The sequence below is a fragment of the Haplochromis burtoni genome, unplaced genomic scaffold, assembly GCF_018398535.1.
Source record: "Haplochromis burtoni strain Fernald_Lab_line unplaced genomic scaffold, NCSU_Asbu1 Contig_525, whole genome shotgun sequence".
NCBI classification, from domain to species: domain Eukaryota; kingdom Metazoa; phylum Chordata; class Actinopteri; order Cichliformes; family Cichlidae; genus Haplochromis; species Haplochromis burtoni.
In genome coordinates this window covers 204,088-227,455 of record NW_024582886.1, presented here as the reverse complement: position 1 = coordinate 227,455, position 23,368 = coordinate 204,088, and the positions used below count along the sequence as shown (strand labels likewise).

The 23,368-nt window shown below is 42.2% G+C and overlaps 1 protein-coding gene across 7 annotated transcripts in view; it reads left to right on the top strand.

The window, feature by feature from the left end:
- The window catches only part of ltbp1 (latent transforming growth factor beta binding protein 1), a 132,374-nt gene that overhangs the window by 21,720 nt on the left and 87,286 nt on the right, over positions 1–23,368 (top strand). For all 7 annotated transcript variants that reach the window (XM_042214165.1, XM_042214164.1, XM_042214167.1 and 4 more), the window contains exon 3: positions 4,956–5,340. In XM_042214165.1, coding sequence (XP_042070099.1) covers positions 4,956–5,340 — 385 coding nt within the window. The remainder of the gene's footprint in view (positions 1–4,955; positions 5,341–23,368) is intronic.

Below are 23,368 nucleotides of genomic sequence, written 5' to 3'. Positions count from 1 at the left end.
ATCATCAACTCAAATACTTGGTTCTAATTGAACAGAAATTTCTATGAACTTGTAAGAACTGTGTAGGACATGAATCAGTCTGTGTCAGATCCTGAATTTGAAATTTCCACTGAAGTCACGGGTAAGAGCAAGTGGAACCAAGATCGAGGCCATTTGCTTTTTGAAGTTTGCAAAGACTGCTAAATTTTGCCAGTGGTAGTTCACTCTTTGCAACATAGTACGCTGTTCTAAACAGATTTTTCAGGTTTATTTTTAGTATGTTATTTGCAATTGGTGTTTGTTCTGGGAAAGATATTGCAGACTGAGCAATAATGCATTTCTTGCATTTCTCATGGGTTCTAATGGGGGCCTTTCTTAAAATGACTGGTCCCAGTAACAAAGGCGCTTGTCGACTCAGAAATCGAGAGAAAACCAACAACACACCCGGCAGAACATTATGTTATTTACACGGGTGCACATAAGTGGTCCGCATGTGCGCATTCGCTGTCAAAATAAAAGACGCGCACCAGATAAGAAGTTGCAACGCGCGTTTGCGTCCATATAAAAAGCACGTTTTTGTCCGCTAGAGTGGGATTTTCACGGCACATTCTGCACCACATCTCTGTGCGTTCATCATTTGTTTGAAGCCAGCTCACCTCCTGCAACCACTTTTCCGAGAATACGCGCTTCTTTTGTGGTTCGGACTCCTTCTGACATTTCTTTGGAGGTGGAGGAACACCAAAGTAATTGCTTAAAGGAGCTTCTTCGACATCTTTAAGAGTTCTAAACAAATGTCTGTCCTCCTCCAGAAAATCTTATGTAGCAAACACGCGTTGCAACTTCTATCTTGTGCGCGTTTGTTTTTTATTTTGACAGCGAATGCGCACCTGCGGACCACTTATGTGCAGCCCTGGTTATTTAGCTCGTCATATTGCAGCCACAGAAATTCTTTTGTCCATGAAACCATAAAGCTGCACTTTCTTTTTGCCTTATAGTCTGATTTGTCATAACTTCTCCGTTTTGTGGTAAGCTTTTCTTTGGCTGTCACTTCTTCACCCTGACCTGTCTTATTTGGCTCAGCAGAACTCAGAAAAGATTCTCTGCGCGATCAACCTCTCACATGTTTAAGCTGCGGGAGATTTCACTTGTCATGTTTGCATAGTAAGCTAACGATTAATAAGACGATGTCAGAGGAATTGGTGCACAAATTATCATCACTCACAGATCAGTGCTGTCGCTCTCTATACACAGTTCGCACGATTGCAAAGTAAGCAAAAAAACAAGCGCAAATTCAAACGCGATTCAATATGTCACATATTGACAGTGGCTCACCGATGCCAATGACATAATTACCCAGCTACATTTCTGAAAGAATGCAAAAGCATTGACATATATTTTTCCTCTACAATAGCCCGACGGGCAGGGCAGAGATAGATTTTGGTAGCCCGACTGAAAAAATCGCTAGCCCGGGACGTCGGGCTAGCGATATTGCAGCCCTGTATCTGATTGAGGAATCACTCATCTTTGGAAAAGAGAGTTTATTACAGAGAAATGGCTCTTTCCAAAATAAAAGCTATACTATACGCTTCTTCTGGGCTATATTCTCAGCAGCATATTGTAGCGGGTCAGGGCTGTTCAGGGTTCTGTTTGTACAGTTATGTTTTGTTTATGTTGCCATAGTGACGGGTGACGCCCTCTCGCTGCAGACGGTGTGTCCTTCCGGGGTCAGAGGGCGCCCTGTGTGTTGTTGTTGTTGTTGCTGTGCGGTTGCCGCGCTGAGCAGTTAGCTAGCGGCAGTGTTCTTCTGCAGATGTCAATAAACGGCTGTGCTCCCTGGCTAGCTCACGGGAAGCAAGACCAAACGACACCTCCGTCTCCTCCTGTCTGAGCTCGCCACATTGGTGTCAGAAGTGGGATGATGGTGGCACCCCATGTTCTGACCCGAGTGACTTTTCCCCCGCCGGTCGTGACCGGCCGGTGCGCCAAAAGAAGGCACCTGGACATTTGCAGGACTTTGTGTGGGGTAATGGGGTCGTCGGGGACGACTGACCCCTTAGGTGGGGGCTATGTAGCGGGTCAGGGCTGTTCGGGGTTCTGTTTGTACAGTTATGTTTTGTTTATGTTGCCATAGTGACAGGTGACGCCCTCTCGCTGCGACGGTGTGTCCTTCCGGGGTCAGAGGGCGCCCTGTGTGTTGTTGTTGTTGTGTGCTGTGTTGCCGCGCTGAGCAGTTAGCTAGCGGCAGTGTTCTTCTGCAGATGTCAATAAACGGCTGTGCTCCCTGGCTAGCTCACGGGAAGCAAGACCAAACGACACCTCCGTCTCCTCCTTGTCTGAGCTCGCCACAATATTAAACATATCAGGTCCCCATAAGGAGAATCCTGTGCTAACAGCTGTCTAAATGACTCGGGTAAAGTTTGTAGCATGCATGCTTGTTGTTTTTGTCTGCTTCCACTTGTCTTTGCACTAGGATGATGTCGGCGTAAATGTGCAGTCATATTCGTTGTGTTCCCACTAGTGCTGTCAGGTTAATCTCGTTGAAATGACTTAACGCCACAACACGGCAAATCTCCGTTAACGAGCTACCCCTGATCGCCTCCGTGCGATGGGGCTAGACGGCCAACACGTTAACGAGCTAACTGCGCTAACACACTAGTTCCCACCCATGTAATTAAGCATTGCGTGGCACATCCAACATACTGTTTTACTTTAGTCCATGACGCGCTTACCTTCAGGGTCATACGTCACATGAAAACCAAAATAATTCCAAACGCCAGATCTGAATGAGGGTGGGGGAGGTTCAATTTGCCATGTTGCAAGGAGAGCTTAACTTCTGTCTGCTAGCTTGCCCTGTGCTCTTCCTTCTGACGATGCTGTCTGTGGCTTATCCATTCAGTCTGAGCAAATCGCAGCCTCAACGATCCTCAAGGGCCGCGTCTCAAAGACCGCTAAGGCCGGAAGTGCGAGGCTTGTGAAATGGGACGGTCTAGCCTCCGTTGCGCTGCCCAGGTTGCCTAGCAACCATGATACTAACAGCTGGAAACGTGTCATACAGCTTGTGTTTGACAGAAATGAAGGAGAAAATCTTTTGTTCATTTGTTTGTTTCTCTACATGAGCTTTGATCATTCTCTGTAAGATTAAGCTCAGCTATTGACGGCGTATATTTTAAAGTAAAGGCTTTAAAACCAAGTTAGTACAAACGTCACTAATGTCACATGACTTTGCCGACATGTGGCCAACAGGAATGTTTTAATGTTCTTCGTTATTAAACATTTGCACATAAATAAGTGACATAATATTCAGTACTTACTAAAGTTTACTCTTCGGCCGCCCCTCATCCGCCGTTTTTTTTCGGCAAAATTATCCACACCCACCGCCGCGCTATGCATTCTGGGATATGTTGGGCCACGAAGTCTACACTGCCACAGCCTTAAAATTCAGGGAAATGAAGGACGCATTTCAGGGCCGCATTTCGAGCAGCCTTTGAATTGGGACAGCCTTCGGCGCGCCGCTGTGACGTAATCGGCCTTGAAATGCGTACTTTAAGGCTGCAGCCCTGAATTGGCGCCTGTGTTCTAGTGGATCTGCCTCGACAGTGCAGCCTAGGCGGAGTAGTCGAACGCTAGATTCACTGAGCGCTCAACACAGACAGCATCGTCAGAAGAAAAGTTGATAAAATAAATTAAAATTTTGTATTGTTCGATACATATGCGTACCGAACCGAAAGCACTGTATCGAACGGTTCAATATCGATACAAGTATCGTTGCACCCCTAGTACCTTGTTTTTGGAATAATGGTTTCTCAGTTAGAAAGAGGAAATACAAAAAAAAATCCACTTAAAAAGTAATTTGAAACAAATTAGTTTAAAAGCATGTTCATGGGTCAAATTCGTTGGTATCACAGAAAATTGCTAATACAAACCAAATGTGCATGTGATGTGTATTTCACCTGGGATACTGAAAAGCACATTATATGTGCAGGACATTTATGTAGTCAAAATAATCCCTGTTAGCAACAGTTGAGGCCAAAAGCTGTTTCTCACATTTTTTTTCTTTGTTCTTCCTGTTGTCTTATTATTATCACCCGTGTTTTGTTACCCAGCTGTGTTCCCTTCCACTTCCCATACCTGCCTGAGTGTATAGAGGTGTTTTCTCCTCAGTGTTTGTCTCAGCATCTGCGCGTACGAGTTCCCGGTAAAGCCTGGGTTCCTTTGCCTTGTGGATTTTGTACTTCTTAGACTGTTTCTACAACTTTATTAAAAGGTGCATTTTGAGTTAACTGTCCTGTATTTCTCAGGCCCATGCTTCATGACAGGGTAAGAGTCATAAGATGACTTGTTTCAGACAGTTTATGAACTGAGAGTCCATCTTAAGGCAAAGCATAGGCTAAATAAAGAAATAATGGGTCAAATAAAAATAATTTGGGGGGATACATTTGCAAGCAAGCAAGCAAGGATACATTTGCTTAATTATAAAGAGACTAAAAGAGAGGAACAAAAACATTTCAGCGTACACTCCTGGACTAGTGTGTCAAACTGTGCCCCTCAATGCGTCGTCAGAATAGATATGTAATGACCTGTTCACCAGTCCTGCTGTAGGGGTGATGTTTTGGGTTTCCTATAGCAGCTGCGTGCATAATAAATACATTGGTTCTGGAATTATTTTTTCTAACTGGATTCATAAATTGCTGTAAAAACTCTGAGAATATATAATTAAGACAAAAGGCAGCTCTAACTGAACCATTTGCCATGTGTAACCGCTGTCTATACTAACACTGAGCAGAGACGTTTAAATGCTTTACAGAATCTCTGAACAACAGAAGTACATTTAAAATGAAGAAAATCCAAGTCTGTTATATCCATATGCTTTGATGTTCCTTTTTTGTATGGGTGACATCTTTCTATCATCACTTATTCTCAATCTGTCTTTCTGTTTTCCTCTTTCTCTGTACCCTGGACTTCATGTGGTGTCCTAGCCAACTGCATCCCTCAGTGCCATAATGGAGGAATGTGCCTCAGGCCTCAGCACTGTGTCTGCAAACCTGGCTCAGAGGGGAAGGCATGCGAACAGAAGACTGTACCCACACACTCCTTTCCACCGCGGCCTGGGAACGGACCCACCAACGGGCACAACACTGGTCACACAAGTGGGCACACCACTGGTCATACTAATGGACACACTTCTGGCAACACCAATGTACACAGTGTGGTACCCCAGCGGCCAATACCTCAGCAAGTGCCTCCTAATGGTTATGGCTCTGGCCCCTCTCCATCTAACAACATGGGCCAGATGAAACTAACTGTCAAGCCAGCCCCGCAGTTTGTGCGGCCACATTACATACAGCAACACATCCAACAGCAGTAAGTATCTTTGATTCAATCTTTCAATACATTTTTCCATGAAAAGTCTTCACACCGCCACATCCCTAATTTGCTTTGGTAATAAACATAAATTTGTTTCCCACATATAGCTCCTGTGATAGACAAGCTTCTGGAAGTCATAAACCACATTAAAAAAAATAACAAAACCAAAAATGCATTTATGCATTTGTGTCAGATTTGTAGGCAGCATTTTCATGATGAAATTCTCTCATCACATCCCAGAGATCCTCTGTTGGATTGAGCTCTGCTGATTATGGAGGCCATTTAGTAAATTTATATTATAAAATCAGTCTGAGCTTTGTTACATGGGGTGTTATCCTTCAGAAAGTAGACATGTACTCTGTGGTCATCAAGGTTTCAGCAAGAACAGTCAGGTAGGTGGCGATGATTAAATGATACTCAGTTTGTACTTACAGGTTACAAGTTTTCCAAAAACGGATGTTCTCCTCCTATCTTATGTAGATGCTATACCTCCACCAGTTGGTGGTATACAGGGAGTGCAGAATTATTAGGCAAGTTGTGTTTTTGAGGAATAATTTTATTATTGAACAACAACCATGTTCTCAATGAACCCAAAAAACTCATTAATATCAAAGCTGAATGTTTTTGGAAGTAGTTTTTAGTTTGTTTTTAGTTTTAGCTATTTTAGGGGGATATCTGTGTGTGCAGGTGACTATTACTGTGCATAATTATTAGGCAACTTAACAAAAAACAAATATATACCCATTTCAATTATTTATTTTTACCAGTGAAACCAATATAACATCTCCACATTCACAAATATACATTTCTGACATTCAAAAACAAAACAAAAACAAATCAGCGACCAATATAGCCACCTTTCTTTGCAAGGACACTCAAAAGCCTGCCATCCATGGATTCTGTCAGTGTTTTGATCTGTTCACCATCAACATTGCGTGCAGCAGCAACCACAGCCTCCCAGACACTGTTCAGAGAGGTGTACTGTTTTCCCTCCTTGTAAATCTCACATTTGATGATGGACCACAGGTTCTCAATGGGGTTCAGATCAGGTGAACAAGGAGGCCATGTCATTAGTTTTTCTTCTTTTATACCCTTTCTTGCCAGCCACGCTGTGGAGTACTTGGACGCGTGTGATGGAGCATTGTCCTGCATGAAAATCATGTTTTTCTTGAAGGATGCAGACTTCTTCCTGTACCACTGCTTGAAGAAGGTGTCTTCCAGAAACTGGCAGTAGGACTGGGAGTTGAGCTTGACTCCATCCTCAACCCGAAAAGGCCCCACAAGCTCATCTTTGATGATACCAGCCCAAACCAGTACTCCACCTCCACCTTGCTGGCGTCTGAGTCGGACTGGAGCTCTCTGCCCTTTACCAATCCAGCCACGGGCCCATCCATCTGGCCCATCAAGACTCACTCTCATTTCATCAGTCCATAAAACCTTAGAAAAACCAGTCTTGAGATATTTCTTGGCCCAGTCTTGACGTTTCAGCTTGTGTGTCTTGTTCAGTGGTGGTCGTCTTTCAGCCTTTCTTACCTTGGCCATGTCTCTGAGTATTGCACACCTTGTGCTTTTGGGCACTCCAGTGATGTTGCAGCTCTGAAATATGGCCAAACTGGTGGCAAGTGGCATCTTGGCAGCTGCACGCTTGACTTTTCTCAGTTCATGGGCAGTTATTTTGCGCCTTGGTTTTTCCACACGCTTCTTGCGACCCTGTTGACTATTTTGAATGAAACGCTTGATTGTTCGATGATCACGCTTCAGAAGCTTTGCAATTTTGAGACTGCTGCATCCCTCTGCAAGATATCTCACTATTTTTGACTTTTCTGAGCCTGTCAAGTCCTTCTTTTGACCCATTTTGCCAAAGGAAAGGACGTTGCCTAATAATTATGCACACCTGATATAGGGTGTTGATGTCATTAGACCACACCCCTTCTCATTACAGAGATGCACATCACCTAATATGCTTAATTGGTAGTAGGCTTTCGAGCCTATACAGCTTGGAGTAAGACAACATGCATGAAGAGGATGATGTGGACAAAATACTCATTTGCCTAATAATTCTGCACTCCCTGTAAGGAAGAGTCATTCTTCCTTTTGTGGAGTTTTGTACAGCAGTTGCCATTTTTTTCCAAAGCTTTTTTCCTTTTCTTGGTTGCCAGGTCAATACATCTTCTCTGAAGAGTCTCGACAGAAGACATGCTACTGACACAAAACATTGAACCTACTGAAATACATTAATCTTGCTGATATTAGTGAAAAAATCATGTGTGTGCATCAACAATGAGATTTGTCTTTTATACTTTTATTCAGAATAAAAGAAAAATTCTGTCTTTTATTCTGTTATTCATAACAGAGTTCCATTTTGGGATGATTGCTATCCTCTTTAGGAGTGGTTGAAGTAGATTTATTTCAGCAGTAGTCTTGTCTGGTCAAAACATTGTTTATACCACTTCAAGGTGGATATTGCCGTGTGTGTGTATTTGCATGATATGCAGGATCAATAGAGATTTAAAGAAAAGAATTTAAAGCATTTGATTGTGAGGAAAGCTATCCGTTTAATTGCTACCAGACCTGTGTCCTCGAAATGGAAAATGTCACCTTTTGGTTTTGGAATAAAGAAGCACTGATGGATTTGATAGAGGTTTTTAATTTGTTTGCACGTACAAGATTGTTTATACTGATAATTTATGACTGAAGCCTTTCGGGGCTTCATTAGATCAGCTGCACATTGAAGACTGTCTATGAAATGTACAGCAATAAACATGGAAATTTTGAGAACTAAAACAAAATGAAATCCAATCCAATACAAATACATCTAATCACAGCAGTTTGAGCAAACTGTAATATTTGCTGCAGGCAAAAAAACTCAAAAGTTTCTGTTGAGCATCTGGAATTGTTTAACTCTGTGTAGCATCATAATGAAGAGCTGGACCTTTCTCTGGTATGTTCCCTGCAGGACCATTTTGAGCAAATCGCGAGCATTTAATCAGCTTCTTAATCCTATAATTAGAATTTTCTATTGTGTAGAAAAACAACATGCTGTTGTAATTGCTTTTCTTTTTCTTATGTTAAGATATCTCTGGGATTAAATGTGCAGTTATATTCATGTATAGCGATAGAAAAGAGAGTTAACATTAAAGTGGGCTGTGTGTGGCCTGTGTGATGTCAGAGGGGAGGGGAAGCCATCTGCCATGACCAGTTAGGAGTAAGGGGAAGAAAAGAGAGAAAAAGACAAACTGTTGGAGACACTTTAGTAATTACTAATAGTGATGTATGAAAACAAGGAGAGACAAAAGAGGTAATGCTCAGTGTATCATGGAAAACCTCCAGCAGCATAACTAATAAAAGGTCTCAGGGACACTTCATCCAGCCCTAACCACAAGCTTTGCCAGTGAAGATGAAATATATGAAATCTGGTCCCTTCTTCTAGTCCCTGTCAGCATTCTTGATCAGCTGAATGCTTTTCAGGAAGTTTTAGAGCATCTTGAATTACAGTAGTCCAGCCTAAAAGTTATAAATGCATGAAATAGTTTTTCAGTGTCACTCTGAGATTGAATGTGTCTGATTTAAGCAATATGAAAAAGGCAGTCCTACATGTTTGTTTGATTTGCACATTGAAGGATTTCATTGTTTAGAATCCTGTCCTGTCTGGCAGCTTTTGCAATCAGAATTATTATCTGAATGCATTGTTGTGCTGAACATATTTTTCTTTATTCTTTTGTGTTTTGTGTTCTTTTACTTATTACGTGTTATAGTATAACAGTGTAAAAGACAGGACAGACAGGGGAAAAAGGAGGGGGAATAGGGTGAAATATAATAAAAGGATAGAGTACAAATAGAAATTCACAATGTATTGCCTACTGCCGCACCTGTAAGAAAAAACAAATATACAAGGAACACAAAAATACAGATACTGTCACAGTCCTGGGTCGTCTGACCGGTGTTTTGAGTTTCCCTGTATTGTCAGTGTTGGGGAGTAATGGAATACATGTACCGGCGTTACATATTTCAAATACAAAATATTAGTAACTGTATTCCCTTACAGTTACCGTTTAAAAAGGTGGTATTCAGAATACAGTTACTTTGTTGAAATAAATGGATTATACAGCGGTCGCTTCCTGTTTCATATGTTAGGCTGTTCCCTCTCTATATTTGGTAATTCCACGCCAGTGGAAACAAACAAAACACGCATTAAGAGGCTCTAATGCCTGGGGCTCAATCTCGCGGCCCACGTCACCTCTACCTCCGCATAATGACGTGAAGAAATATTTTGAAAAATTATTATTCAAAAAATTATTTAATATGAAGGCAATAGGCAAAGTGTTACAGGCATAGCTCTAAAGAATGTAGCTTCATGGGCAGTGTAGTCTGTGCTGCAGGGAGAATGGACTGCCATACCCGTTATGTGTCTGTGAGCGCGAGGAGGGAGAAAAAAGAGTGGAAAAGTACGAGCTGTCACCGACCAGAAACGGGAGCTGGAAGCATGTAAATATAATAATAACCACTGCAGCCACCCATCTTGAGGATTTTACCCCCTCACATATACTAATGTGCCACAAACAGGACTTTAATATCACCAACCATTCCCATTTTATTACGGTGTATCCATATAAATGGCCCACCCTGTATACGACGGAATAGTTTTCTATACGAGATTGCTGCAAAAAGTGCAGCCTTACCTAATGTCCACCTACTGTTACTCATTTTATATTAAGATTTAAAAATCTAGTTGGTATTGGTATGCAAGTACCTTCAGTAATAGTAATAAATCACACAGCAATAGTACATTCATGTAGTTGTAAAAAGCATGATAATATATTAAGTAATCCAAAGTATTCAGAATATGTTACTCTCATTGAGTAACGTAACGGAATACGTTACAAAATACATTTTGGGCATGTAATCTGTAATCTGTAGTGGAATACAGTTTAAAAGTAACCTTCCCAACACTGTGTATTGTGATATTCATTGTTTAACTTTATTTAGTCATCTTAAGCTCCAAGGTTGTTCGGTTTGAGTTCTTTGTTTATTAGATCCCTTTATGTCATCACCCCTGTGTCCTTGTAGGGATGGGTATCGTTTAGGTTTTATCGATACCGGTGCCAAACCGGTACTTTTGAAACGGTGCCGGTGCTTAAACTCTGGCTGAAGAGTGCTTAAAAATGGAAAAAACACAAATTGGTCCAAAAACCTCTCATGTTCAGCTGTTTTCCACTTTTTCTTTGGTCATTTTAGCCTTTTTGGCCAGGGTGAAGGGAGTATCTGCCATCAAACAAGAAGACAGCCGCATGTAACTATGACGGTGTTTGCTAGTTCACCTTACATGCATTAATGTAATAACGTGGTTAGCCTACTCACGTAAATTACACACGAACAACATTAAGCTACTCACGCAGAGAAGAACGGCTGCTGCTGCATCATCATCCTCATCATTTCTGCTACACTGGCAGGGCTAGGGGCCAGGACTCTCCTCTTCGGGTTTTTGGGGGATGTTGCTAACTCCGGGTCCGATAACAGGCACCACACCCGCAGTAGATGTGCTCGGTGTGAGGTCTCGCAGCAAGCTATCAAATACGGCGCATTTCTCGGCTTTTAAAAAAAACGCTATGCGTCGCCAGGTGTTTCATCGGATTCGAGGTGTTACCTCCTTTGACAGTATCACAGTATCAGCTTAAAGCACTTGTTGCTGCTGAGTTTGCATATTTTGCTGTGAAGTACAGCCAGACTTTGACCGCTTTGCCTTGGTCATTTTTAATCTTTAGCTCTGCTCTAAAAGAACGTACGTACCTGGCCTCACCTACTATCCTCGGAAACGTAAAATGATTGGCTAGAATCTAAAGTGTATCACAGCTCAGGAAAAAAAAGCACCGAAATAAAGCACCGAAATGTGCGCTGCTTTTCTGTCTGGTTACTACCGTTTATGTCAGAACCGGTGCGATCATAGCACCGGATACCGGTACCCATCCCTAGTCCCTTGTTGGTTCATGTGTCTTAACCTGTCATGTGTCATGTCTGCGTCCCGTTATGTTCCTGCTTTATTTTGAAAGTCTTTCATTGTGCTTATTGTTACTTTTCCCCATGGTGTCATAATGTCATTCTAGTCAGCTGTTTCCCCACACACCTCCTGTGTGTATTTAGTCTATGTGTTTTCTTTCAGTCTTTGTCAGGTTGTCTGTTTGGTTTCATGTCTAGCCACATCATGTCTCAGAGTTCTTTGTACTGATCAGGTTTATGTTTATGTTTGGTTTATTTCATAGTTCCATAGTCACATGTACCTGTTCAGTTTCATATCAGTGTCTCTCGTCAGAGTTTTCATAATTATTTAGTTATTTCCCAGTTTGGGTTTCAGGTTAGGATTTGCCCTGTTCACTCTTGCTTTGGTTTTGTGTTCATGTTTTGTCAGCCAAATAAATGGCTCGCCTTTTGTGTAAAACTCAGTTCCGTCTCCTACCGTGTCTGCATTTGGGTCGCACCTTTCACTTGTTGTGTGAGTGTGGATGTGAGTGAGAGATTGAGAGTCAGTGTTTCTGTATGTGTCTTTGTCACAAACATACCTGATAATGAGGGTGGGAAGCTGCAATATCTGTCCCCCAGAGGCAGAAAGAGATGGAACCAGGACAACCGTACCATCTGCAGCCCCCAAGAGTACCGAAGACCTGAGTCCGTACATCTCTGTAACATCTGCATATTCATCCAAGCAGGAGAGGGAGGGACGCCCTACATGGGGTGAGAATTGACATGACCAAAGGTGAAATGCAGTCAACTCCACTAGATACTGACCACCCCGGTGCGAGTCAAGAACAGGCTCCCAGGGGCCCAGGCACCCACGAATCACCAGGCGTCCTGCAGAGCCCCCTTTCGACAAGGAGGAGGTCCAAGTCACCTGAATCCACTGAGAGAAAGGGCCAACGACCACACGACAACACCCAACCTCAACAAGCAACCCACATCCCTGGGAGGGGCAGAAGCATCCAGCGAGCATAAGCCGTCCTGAACCAGCAGCAAACCGGGACGATGCCAAAGCCCACGACAAACTTTCTGCAGACCCCCGTCCCAGACAGGGTATGAGAAACAGTGGTGCAGGAAGATGCCCCCCCCCCCTCCCCCCCTAGTGTCTAAGGTGCGATGTTGAGTGGGTATGTTGTGGAATGTACAGGATGAGCATGACTGTGTGAAAACTAGAGTGTTGTTAAAGTTGAGGCTAGCGTCTCGTGCTGTCAGTGACCTTGAAAGTGGAAATATTCTAAAGATTTCACATTATGTTTGTCAGAAACTCACGTTTCATTTGAAGGCAGCTCTGGCATTATTTTCATCTATTTTGGAAGTGATGCCAGGAGATTGTTGCACAACTTTTCCATGTTTCAACTTCAAGAGTGACCCACTTGGCAACACACCCATGCCTCTAACAATGTTGTTTTCCACATCTGGAATATTGTTGAGCGCATGGAGAGTCTTGATATAAAGTATCAATGGACACCGTTGCTTTTTTTTTCTTTGTAACTTCTCATAGTTGGGAGTCCGGGAGATACTAACGAATATAATCTGCTGATGATTAGTAGAAATCCTTGATATGGTTAATGATAAGGCCTGCAAACAAACTGTATAGCTGATACAAACACATGGACTGTTCAGTGTGTTTTTCCAAACATGGATTGCTTACTGTGAAGACTGTGTTATTGCAGGTTGGATGGCCAGTACTCTCCTTCTCCAGCAGTCAGTGTAATAATAGGTAAAATTTCTGCCGGCACTTTCATATGTGGACTTGAAATGCCATTAACTAAAGCTGTGGGTAAGACTTGGGTTTGGTTTGCCTGTCACTATAGCAGATGACTGGAGAAAGTGCAGTCGCATCAGACACGATAAAATCTGCCCCGATGACTTGTCTGGTCCAATTGTTGAAAGTAGATTTAAAACAATTTTCCCCTTTTCAGGTTTGTGTTACAGCAAAATGTTGATGGAAATGTCCAGAATGACCAGCGTGTCCGCTTAATGTTGGCATGTTAGAAGATGAATATTTCTAGTATGTTAATGAACATATTTTGTGTGCAGTGTTTAAGATGCACTCTGCAAAACGTTAAGAGGAGTTTTTTGTTTAATGTCCTGCACAGGCACACATAATTGCTACCAGACCTGTGTCCTCGAAAGCTGTTCTTGATTTGCAGAAAGCATTTATCTCTCACAAGGACCTATTCTCCTTTTGGTTCAAGCAGTAGAGTGGTTATGTCATAGAGTACAATACAAAATATAGTATTAATTCCCCATTCCTTGTTAGGTCATTTGTGTGGAATACAGATAATTAATATTTTTTTCTACAACAATGCTGACCAAATTTATCTACACATATCTACACATTTTTTAACTGATACACAACCTGGATTATTACATGGATTGTTATGTTGTTTTGGGGGTATGCCATTTGCCTCTGTCAAAAACAGAGAAAAGTAAAACACTTAACGTAAGCTCAGATTTACAAGAGACCTTATCACTAGAACTGCTAGTGTTCCAAAATCTCCAGAAGTGGTCATTTTAACCGCTCCTGCAACAGTAGGAATAATGGCAAGGGCATAATTTCTAATCAAAACTGATAAACAAAGGGTACAACAAATAATGTGACAACTAACACATCTAAAAAAGATAGAATAAGAACGTTCTGAAAGGTTGAAAATAACTTTTGGATAACATCAGGATTAATTGCACTAAAATAATGACAAAATAAAAACAGGTAGCCTTCCCTGCACTCTGGTGACACACCTTTACCCCAAGGCCTTGCATGTGTGGGTGATTGTGGTGGAGCGGGAAGAGGGAGGCAGCTGGAGATGGGGAGGGAAGGAAGGGAGGGGCAAGTGACCCCTCCCTGGGGCCAGCTCCCCCGCTGACCCCAGTAGGCACCCCCATACTCCGCGACCCGCCAGGGAAAGGGGGCCCAGGCCCATCCGGACCGGGGCCCAGTTCGGCAGCGCCGCCTGGCCCCACAGAGCCCAGGACAGCCCACCGGACCCCACCACAGAGAAAACTGCACCCACCCCGTCATCCACTTATCTTCCAGACTACACAAGACAATAGACGCCCAGGCTGAGATCTTCCTCCACCTCTCCTATATCTCCCCCTCCTGCAGAGAGAGTTCCTGAAGAGAGGAGACCTCCTGCAAGATGTAACAGCCTCTCCCACCAGTTGAAGAGCCCCCCCAGGTGGCTCGATGCACTGGCGGCACCCTGCGCCAGGGCTTGTTGTGTCTGTTTTTTTTAAGACCTTTCATATTTAGTACTGTGAAAGCCTCAGTCAGTTTATGTGTGATTAATAGATGTAATTTCCGGTTCTGGAAATTTCAGTTAGCGGAAGTGCCTTAAACCTGCACTCTTATTTATACAATCTGGTTGTATAGGAGTCTAAGAAAAAACCCTTCTGCTCCACTCTCTTCATCAGTGACCCCAGAAGATTTTAGGTGAGTTCATTGCTAATCTTACAACATGTAGGTCATTTTTTAAAATGATGGTTCCTATTAGAGTCTAAAAGGACGATAAAACAGAGTGCGCTTTAGAGTTGGTCCACTGTGTAACTGACAAGTCACTACCCTTTGAGTATGCCAGAACTGAACACAGTTACACTTTAGAAATAGAAGTTTGAGTGACTGCAACTGAGAACATTACATTTCTACTGCAGTTTCATAACAATTTAAAACATGTAACACAGGTTCAGACTGACTGAATTTGAACTTCAGGAATTTACAAAAAACGTGAACACTTGAGATCTTGGACCACATATATACATTTTAACCAAACACATATAAAGACTGAGATTGCCTGTTTGAGCAGTGATGTTGACAAAATGTGTCCAAATGGATAAACATGCAAATATCTGTTAAAGTACCCAGAACCATTTTTGTAGTAGTCCCTGCTTCACTAACTCTATCCAGGACCACATTTTGCCAGGATGTTGCACACACAGTCTCACAAGGTAAAAATAATACCAAGCCATGGTGTTAGGAGCCTCATAACCTATGTTAGAAAAGTTGGCTTGGCTGTAGCCCAGGAGGTATAGAAGGTCATCTACTAACTGATCCCTGGTTTCGCTAGTCTGCATGCCAAATGTCCAAACCCAAAGTCGGAGTGTGAATATGTGTGGATGTTAGATAGAAAGCACTTACGCATCAAATAAAAGTGCTTGTATGAATGAGGTAAGTTGTAGAGTAGGAAAGCGCTATATAATTATATAATTTATTCATGAAAACCTTCATTAACAATGTGCCTGAGCAAAGTGTTGGCTCATTAAATCAAGTGACCACACTACTCTAGAAAAACTGCACTGAAGGGAATAAGCTATCGGTTTCCTTTCTTAATCATTGTTGTGATCATTAGGACTAATTTAGTGGTCATTTGACAGCCCACACATGCTCTTTAGAGACTAACGGAGGAAAATTCTCTTAGTTCTGATCATGTAGTCATGTGAAACTTGCAGGTTTTCTGCGGCATGTACACATTACAAAGTACATGCAGACCCACCATGTCCAAAAGAGAAGTTGTTGGATGTAGTGCAGAGAGAGAGAGAGAAATGGTACTGCCATAGTTAGGGAATACAAATGGAAAAATATAATCTGAAAAACTGAAAGCAGATTTTTTTTTAGAATGCAAGTTGTGGTGAAAGCAATCATAGTGGAAACCTTTACTGTTATTGAGGAACTGAATCCTTTTGACAGAGGACCAAATTTGGCATACGGGTCTTGATTTATCAACTGCTGTCTTGTACTTTCTGCCAGGGTTCATTAAACAGTCTTTGCAGATTATTACTGAAACTCTGATCTGATCTTATCAGATCTTATTCAGTGTAGATATTGCTGCTTTCCCTCCTTGAAGTCCGACTGCCTTCACTAGTATGTGTGAGGGCACTTGTGAGGTTCAGCGGGTTCATTTCGGTAGACCAGAGTATGTCAGTTCTTGTGGGGAAGACTTGGACAGCTAGTTCTGGAGGTCGGCACTGGATTGTGATTGTGGCCATAGCACTGAAGGCCGAAAGTGAACAGATTCAGCCCTCCCTCCTCTCTCTCTCTCTCTCTCTCTGTCTCACACACAAACACACACTTGTTGGTTATTCATATCTTGTGGGGACATAATGCTTTCCCTAGCCGTTTACCCTAACCCTAACCATGAAAAATGAAAAGCCTAACCCCTACTCTAAACCTAACCATTAGGTTAGTCACTAGGATTTTGGTCCCCATAAGGGCTGTTGGTCCCCACAAAGATATGAATGCGCACTCACACACACACACATGCATGCACGCACACACAGGCACACACACGTACGCACCTCACTCACCGATCTGTTTGTGTGGAAATAGTTCAATCTGATATTCAAGACCAGCAGGCTTTTGTAACATTCACTGGACACCCTCCAAACTTTTTTGTCTTTTTTTATTTGTTAATTAATTTCTTTATTTTACTGTTGCACTCATTGCCAGTGAATGCAGTCAGGATATTTTCTTGAGGCAGGATGAAAAATATGGGCTCAAAATGCGGTCATAAATATTTTGTACTTTGTAGGTCTTTGAAGGGAATAAATGCCCTTTTACATGCCAACCCAGCGTTTTCCTTCATCACCACGAAGGAAAACAGTCTGTGGTCGTCCGAGTTTGGTGATTTATGTGTCACAGGTCTACGTGTTTAATACAGGGACTTCCACAGCCTTTTCAACAGCGCTGCGGACCGCGCGGGGGGGGCAGTGTTTTGGAAATGACAGTCTTCATTACAAAGCTTCTTCGTTATGAATTAGCATACATGTTTTTATTGAACATTTGAAGAACCAGCAAAAAAAAGAGGACATAAAGTCAGAGATAGAAACGACAAGGAGCAGGTGCATCTAGTGCAGGTAGAGCTGCTGCAAAAACCCACAGAGCCCAGCAGCCAGCAACAAATTCTGGATCTTTTGCTTTTAGTTAGCAGTTAGCATTAGCAGCACATTCTGCGTCGGATGTGAAAGGACTTTTATGCTGCGCACTGTGACTCACAGCAATGGTCCCGGGTCAGCCCTGACTTTGTGTTAAAATAATCCTAAAGTAATAAGTAGTAATAAGTAGTAATAAGTAGTTATAAGTATTTCTAACCACTGATATACCACAACTTTTTCCTTTCAACAGCTGCTGAAAGTAAGGGGACCTAGCTTCTATCGGGTATTTATATAGAGATCCTCTAGCTTCAAACGGTATCACCCTTCAAGGACCTGCAGTTCAAAAAAGCGCCCCTCCGACAGCCAAACCCATCTGTTCTCTGATTGGATTGTTACATTTGTGATTGACATGACATTGACCAATCAGATGAAAGGAAGAGAAATAGGGTCAAAATTCGTACTTGTAACTTGCAGGGTTTTTTTTGGCTAAGTCAACACAAATCTTTTTTACACACACAGTGCTTTTCTTGGCTGCAGATTTGAAAGGTTACATGTTTTTATAGGTTTCATTTAGGGGAGTGAGCAGTAAACAAAGTCAAATATGCTCCCCTTGCCTGTCTCAATTTAGATTACAACACCTGTCACCTCCATAACAAACTAGATGCTGGTCAGTTTATATAAACAAGCATGCACAAAAGCTTTTTTACATACGCCATCGTGTCCACTGTGAGTACACAGACACAAATTTATCTTAACAGATAATTGTAACCCTTCAACCACAAAATGTTTTCATGACTGCATCGTACAAGCAAACATTTCATACAATGAGGTGTGAAAAGTTACAGTACAGTTCTGCATTAGCCTGCTGCATAATCTGAACAGAAGAGCTATTTAAGACTTTACAGGGTCATAGCTGAGCTATGTACAAGGCTATCACTTTCTGTTTATTTATACTGTGGCAGGAGGCCTATCATATGAAAGGGATGAAAATATGTCTGGTTGACAAATGGCTCTCCCTCCATGTTATCATCTTCTTTCTGTGGCCATGCACTCTCCTTGTATCCCTCATTTTCCAGTCCCGGAGAAGGACATATAATTTTCCATTAGTGTTAAATCTTCTGCACATACAGTATAATGTGCTGTGTGTACTGTATTAATGACATTTTCTTTGAAAGCCACCAACAGGAGTTATCCAAAACTTTGTATAATTACTAATAATATTACATATTTTAATTTATAAGAATTATTTTATTTTTAATTGCTTTTTTGATGACAGTTTTGTGTTTGTTCAAATGCAATTTAATTTCTGCAAAACCTTTCATTTATCCGTTATTGCTTAATATTCTGTACTATTTTTTTATGTTATTTTTACATTTCGCTCTGTGTCATTATTATTGCTACCTTAGATCGATCGACTGCCTGGCAACCTTCAGTTGCTACATAAAAATGTGTATTACCCGACCACTCAGCGAGTGGTTCTTGGAAGCTGCTTGCTCTGACTGGGTGAAACAGTCACAGAGAGAGTGCTGCACAAAGTAAAAGTTGTTCCCCACCACTAAACCCAACATTAGATGGATGAATGTTATTCAATTTGTTTCACAGTTTGAAAAAATATAATTACAGCAACAAATCCAACACGTTCCCATGCCAAAAAGTAACATTCAGACAAATCGTCGGTATGTTACACGCTTGGAAACATGAGAACTGTTTGGATCTACACATGTAAATTTATCTTGCTTTCTCATCATGAATCGCTTTGGAAAAAAACTATCTGATATGGTTAAGGTTGTGGTTAAGGTTAGGGCTGGAATACGTGGCTGGAACGTGTGTTACTGCCTGGAGCATCATTCTGTTGGATTCCATCCACAATCTGGAGCATAGCATAGGGAAGGTTACCTTTTGCGTTACTATGAGACGTATCGGGACTAGGGCTGCCACGATTAGTCGACTAGTCACGATTACGTCGACTATCAAAATCGTCGACGACTGATTTAATAGTCGACGCGTCGTTTGAAGCTTTGTAAGATCACAAAAGACGCAGGAATAAGTAGCAGGATTTAAGAGTGTAATAACGGACTGAAACAGAAGATGGCAGCACTGCATGTACAAGGATGCCAGCTGCCGTTAAACCCCGAAGAAGAAGAAGCTGTGTCCCAGAATTCATAGCGCGGCCCAGCTCAGTTTCCAACAATGGCGGCAGCTAGTTAGTTTTAATATTACTCTTATTATTCTTTCTGGGTCACAAAATAAACGTTTAACATATTTTCAGGCGAGAATGTAGCTGTGTAAACCTCAAATATCTGCTCAGTTTATCAAGACACCACATATTTTCAAAAGCGCTCCGACGTTTTCGGAGACGTCTGTTACCCACTAGCTCGATAGCTAGCCGGGGGCTAGGTCACTAGAGCCGTGAGAACACCGGACTCCCGGCAAATCGTTTTCAAACCCACGCCTCTTTCGCTACTCAGGTTAAATATATATAAGTCACTTAGATAACTTCAAAATGTTATTGTTTGGCTTTTTTAATATTTTATTTGTTCCTGAGTAAATCGGTTTGGCTGAGATTAAAGTTATAGTTTTTACACAGCTGAATAAACAACTGATTATCAGAAGTGTGAGATGCTCGAGAATATACTCCGGTGTCCTGTTATATTTTAGATAGCAAGGAGTTTATTAAACTTCACCGAAACAATCTGCAAATTTCATTAAAATTTAATAAACTATCATCTTGTCTTTATTTTTAGTTAGCACATACCGTAAACACTTAAAGCTGTAAGCTAATGATAGTTATATAAGAGCAGATGCTGCTGGTGCAATAAGCTGTACGTTTTACGTCCAATGGATGTTGATCTGATTAGTCGACTAATCGCAAAAATAATTGGTGACTAGTCGACTATCAAAATAATCGTTTGTGGCAGCCCTAATCGGGACGTGACAAATTGTTGGTATGTTAAGTGTTGGGATTGAGGATGCTCTGACAAATCACTTACAGATCTCATGTCTGGTCCATCAGAATAAAGACAGACAGTTGGTGTCGTAAGCCCCGCCCTCTGTTCAAAAATGGTCGCTCGTATTGGAAATAAATGGCTTCTTTCACTCCTCTTTCAAACCAAATGTCTTCTCTGTCCAAAATATGAACACTGGCATTCTCGAAAGAGTGATCTTTGTCCTTTAGATGCAGATGGACCGCCGAGTCTTGTCCTGTCGAGGTGGCTTTCTATGTTGTGCCATGTGTTTATGAAGTGGCTGTCTGGTCTCTCCAATGTAGAGGTCTGAGCATTCCTTGCTACACTGTACAGCATACACTACATTGTTAAGTTTGTGTTTAGGAGCTTTGTCCTTGGAATGAACCATTTTTTGTCTGAGTGTGTGGCTGGGTCTGGAGTACACTGGGATGTTGTGCTTGGAGAAGAGTTTCTGTGATAAACCTGTCACATAGGGGATGACAATATTGTTGCGTTTGCCTTTCTGGCCCTTCCTAGTTGGTGTCTGATCTTCTTTTCTGTGCATCTTTGTTGATTTGATGGAAGTCCATGTTTTAAGAGCTTCCTTTACATGTGAGTGTTCCCTCTTTTCCCCCTCAGGCTTAGAGGGAACATTTTCTGCACGGTGTTGTAGGGTCCTGATTACTCCATGTTTGTGTTCCAGAGGGTGGTGGTCCCTGTGTGTGTGGGGCTTCCGGTAAACTTCAATGTTTAGGTTCCATTCTCTTGAATACGCATGGCACAGTCCAGGAATGGCAAACTGTTATCCTTTGTGTCTTCCCTGGTGAACTTTATGTTTTTATCCATAGAGTTGATGTGAGCAGTGTAGGCTTCTACTTCTTGGGTTTTGATTTTGACCCAAGTGTCATCAACATGTGGCTAGGTACTGTCCCTTTAAAAGAGCAAAGAGCGTGTCTTTCCACCTCCTCTATGTAAAGGTTGGCTACAGTAGTTGATGGTAGCCCACACACACGGACCAGTACCTCCAGAAGAGTACTAATCTTAATGGTTGTACAGGCAATTTGAAAGACTTCTAGAGATAAAACATCTGATTACTTTACAAAATTAAGTCAAAACTCCAGACTTCATGGCATTTCAAACATGACTAAAAAAATGCTGATGCACTCAGCCAGTTTAAGCCAATGCTCGATATGGAAGTGTGTGAGATGATTTTCTGGACAGGGGCAGTTTCTTGTGACTTGGTTGCGGCAAGAATGCATGTGGAAAAGAAATAATCATTATTCCTCTTTTTATATGTTGTTAACACCAGAAAGTCCTCATGTTCAAATCTGCAGCCTTCCAATCTGTCCTTTTTGAGATCTCAAACATTGATCTCTGTAACAACGTTGAGCTAAGCTGCTAATCTTCCGAAATGTCGGACTAAAAGATGGCAATTAAGAGCACATGTCCCATTTGTCTGAATGTAGCTCAGGCATTTATTTGTTTCATTAAGCAGTAAACATGGTTCGAAACACCATCCCCACTGACACAGCGGCCAGGGAGGCAGAAGAACAGCACATCAAGAAGGCCCTGAGTAAATGTGGTTATCCCAGCTGGACTTTTGTCAAAGCTGGAAAGGCACCTAAAGAAAGCTCCAGCTGATCCAGGAGAGAAGGACAACCGCTGCCCAAGCGAAAACCTGTAGTGATCCCATATGTGTCAGGAGTATCGGAGCAGTTGAGACACATTTTTTCTAAACACCGGGTCTCTGTGGCTTTTAAACCCCAAAACACGCTGGTCCACCCCAAGGATCGGGTCCCCCGACACAAACAGAGTAACATAGTGTACGCTGTTAAGTGCCAGGAGGATTGCCAGGATTTATACATCGGGGAAACCAAACAACCTCTGGCGAAGCGGATGGCACAACACAGAAGAGTCTAAGACCTCGCTCAGGCAGGCCTATAGTGACTCAGGACTTTAGTCAGCATCTGGGGAAACTTCAAACACACTCATCATGGCCACGTGGACAGACGGTCATGGTTGTTGATCAATGGTCATGAGAATTTGCATAATTAAGATTAAGGAACTGACCTCCCAGCCCATTGTTCCTTCAGTGGGCTGGTTTCAGTCATTATGCAAATGTACTGTTTATAAGATTGAAACCTGCAGTCAGCTGAGACTGAAGAAGTCACTTGGATGAGTGACGAAACGTTTCTCCCACAAAACGCTACGTCCAGATGAACAGAATCAACTTTTGGAGATTTACTTTCCTGGATGATTGAGATGCATAAGAATTTCAAATATCCAGTGGCCTTGAGGTTTCCATTGATGAAGAATGGACCCACTATCGTTGTACCCCATATACCACACCAAACCATCACTTTTGTTGTTCCAACAGTCTTGGAGGGATCCATCCAATGTGGGTTAGTGTCAGACCAATAGCGGTGGTTTTGTTTGTTAACTTCACCATTCACATAAAAGTTTGCCTCATCACTGAACAAAATCTTCTGCGTGAACTGAGGGTCCTGTTCCAATTTTTGTTTTGCCCATTCTGCAAATTCTGTGCGCCGATCTGGGTCATCCTCGTTGAGATGCTGCAGTAGCTGGAGTTTGTAAGGGTGCCATTTGTGAGTAGCTAATATCCGCCGAAGGGATGTTCGACTAATGCCACTCTCCAGTGACATGCGGCGAGTGCTACGCTGTGGGCTCTTGCTGAATGAAGCTAGGACAGCCACTGATGTTTCTTCATTAGTGACAGTTTTCTTGCGTCCACATTTTGGCAAATCCAACACTGAACCAGTTTCACGAAACTTAGCAAGCAGTTTGCTAACTGTAGCATGGGAGATGGGTGGTCTCGTAGGGTGTCTTGCATTGAAATCTGCTGCAATGACCCGGTTACTGCGTTCACCAGATATCAACACAATTTCGATCCGCTCCTCACGTGTTAACCTCTTCGACATGTCAATGGCTGTGAACAAAGAGAAACTTGTAAATAACTCATGAAAGAATAAAGTTACGTTGAAACCAAGCACACCATTGTTTTTCTTGTGACATTACCAATAAGTTTGATGTGTCACATGGCCCTCTTCCTATTGAAAAAACAAAAGTTGTATCCAAGATGGCCGACTTCTAAATGGCCACCATGGTCACCACCCATCTTGAGGAGTTTGCCCCCTCACATATACTAATGTGCCACAAACAGGACTTTAATATCACTAATATCA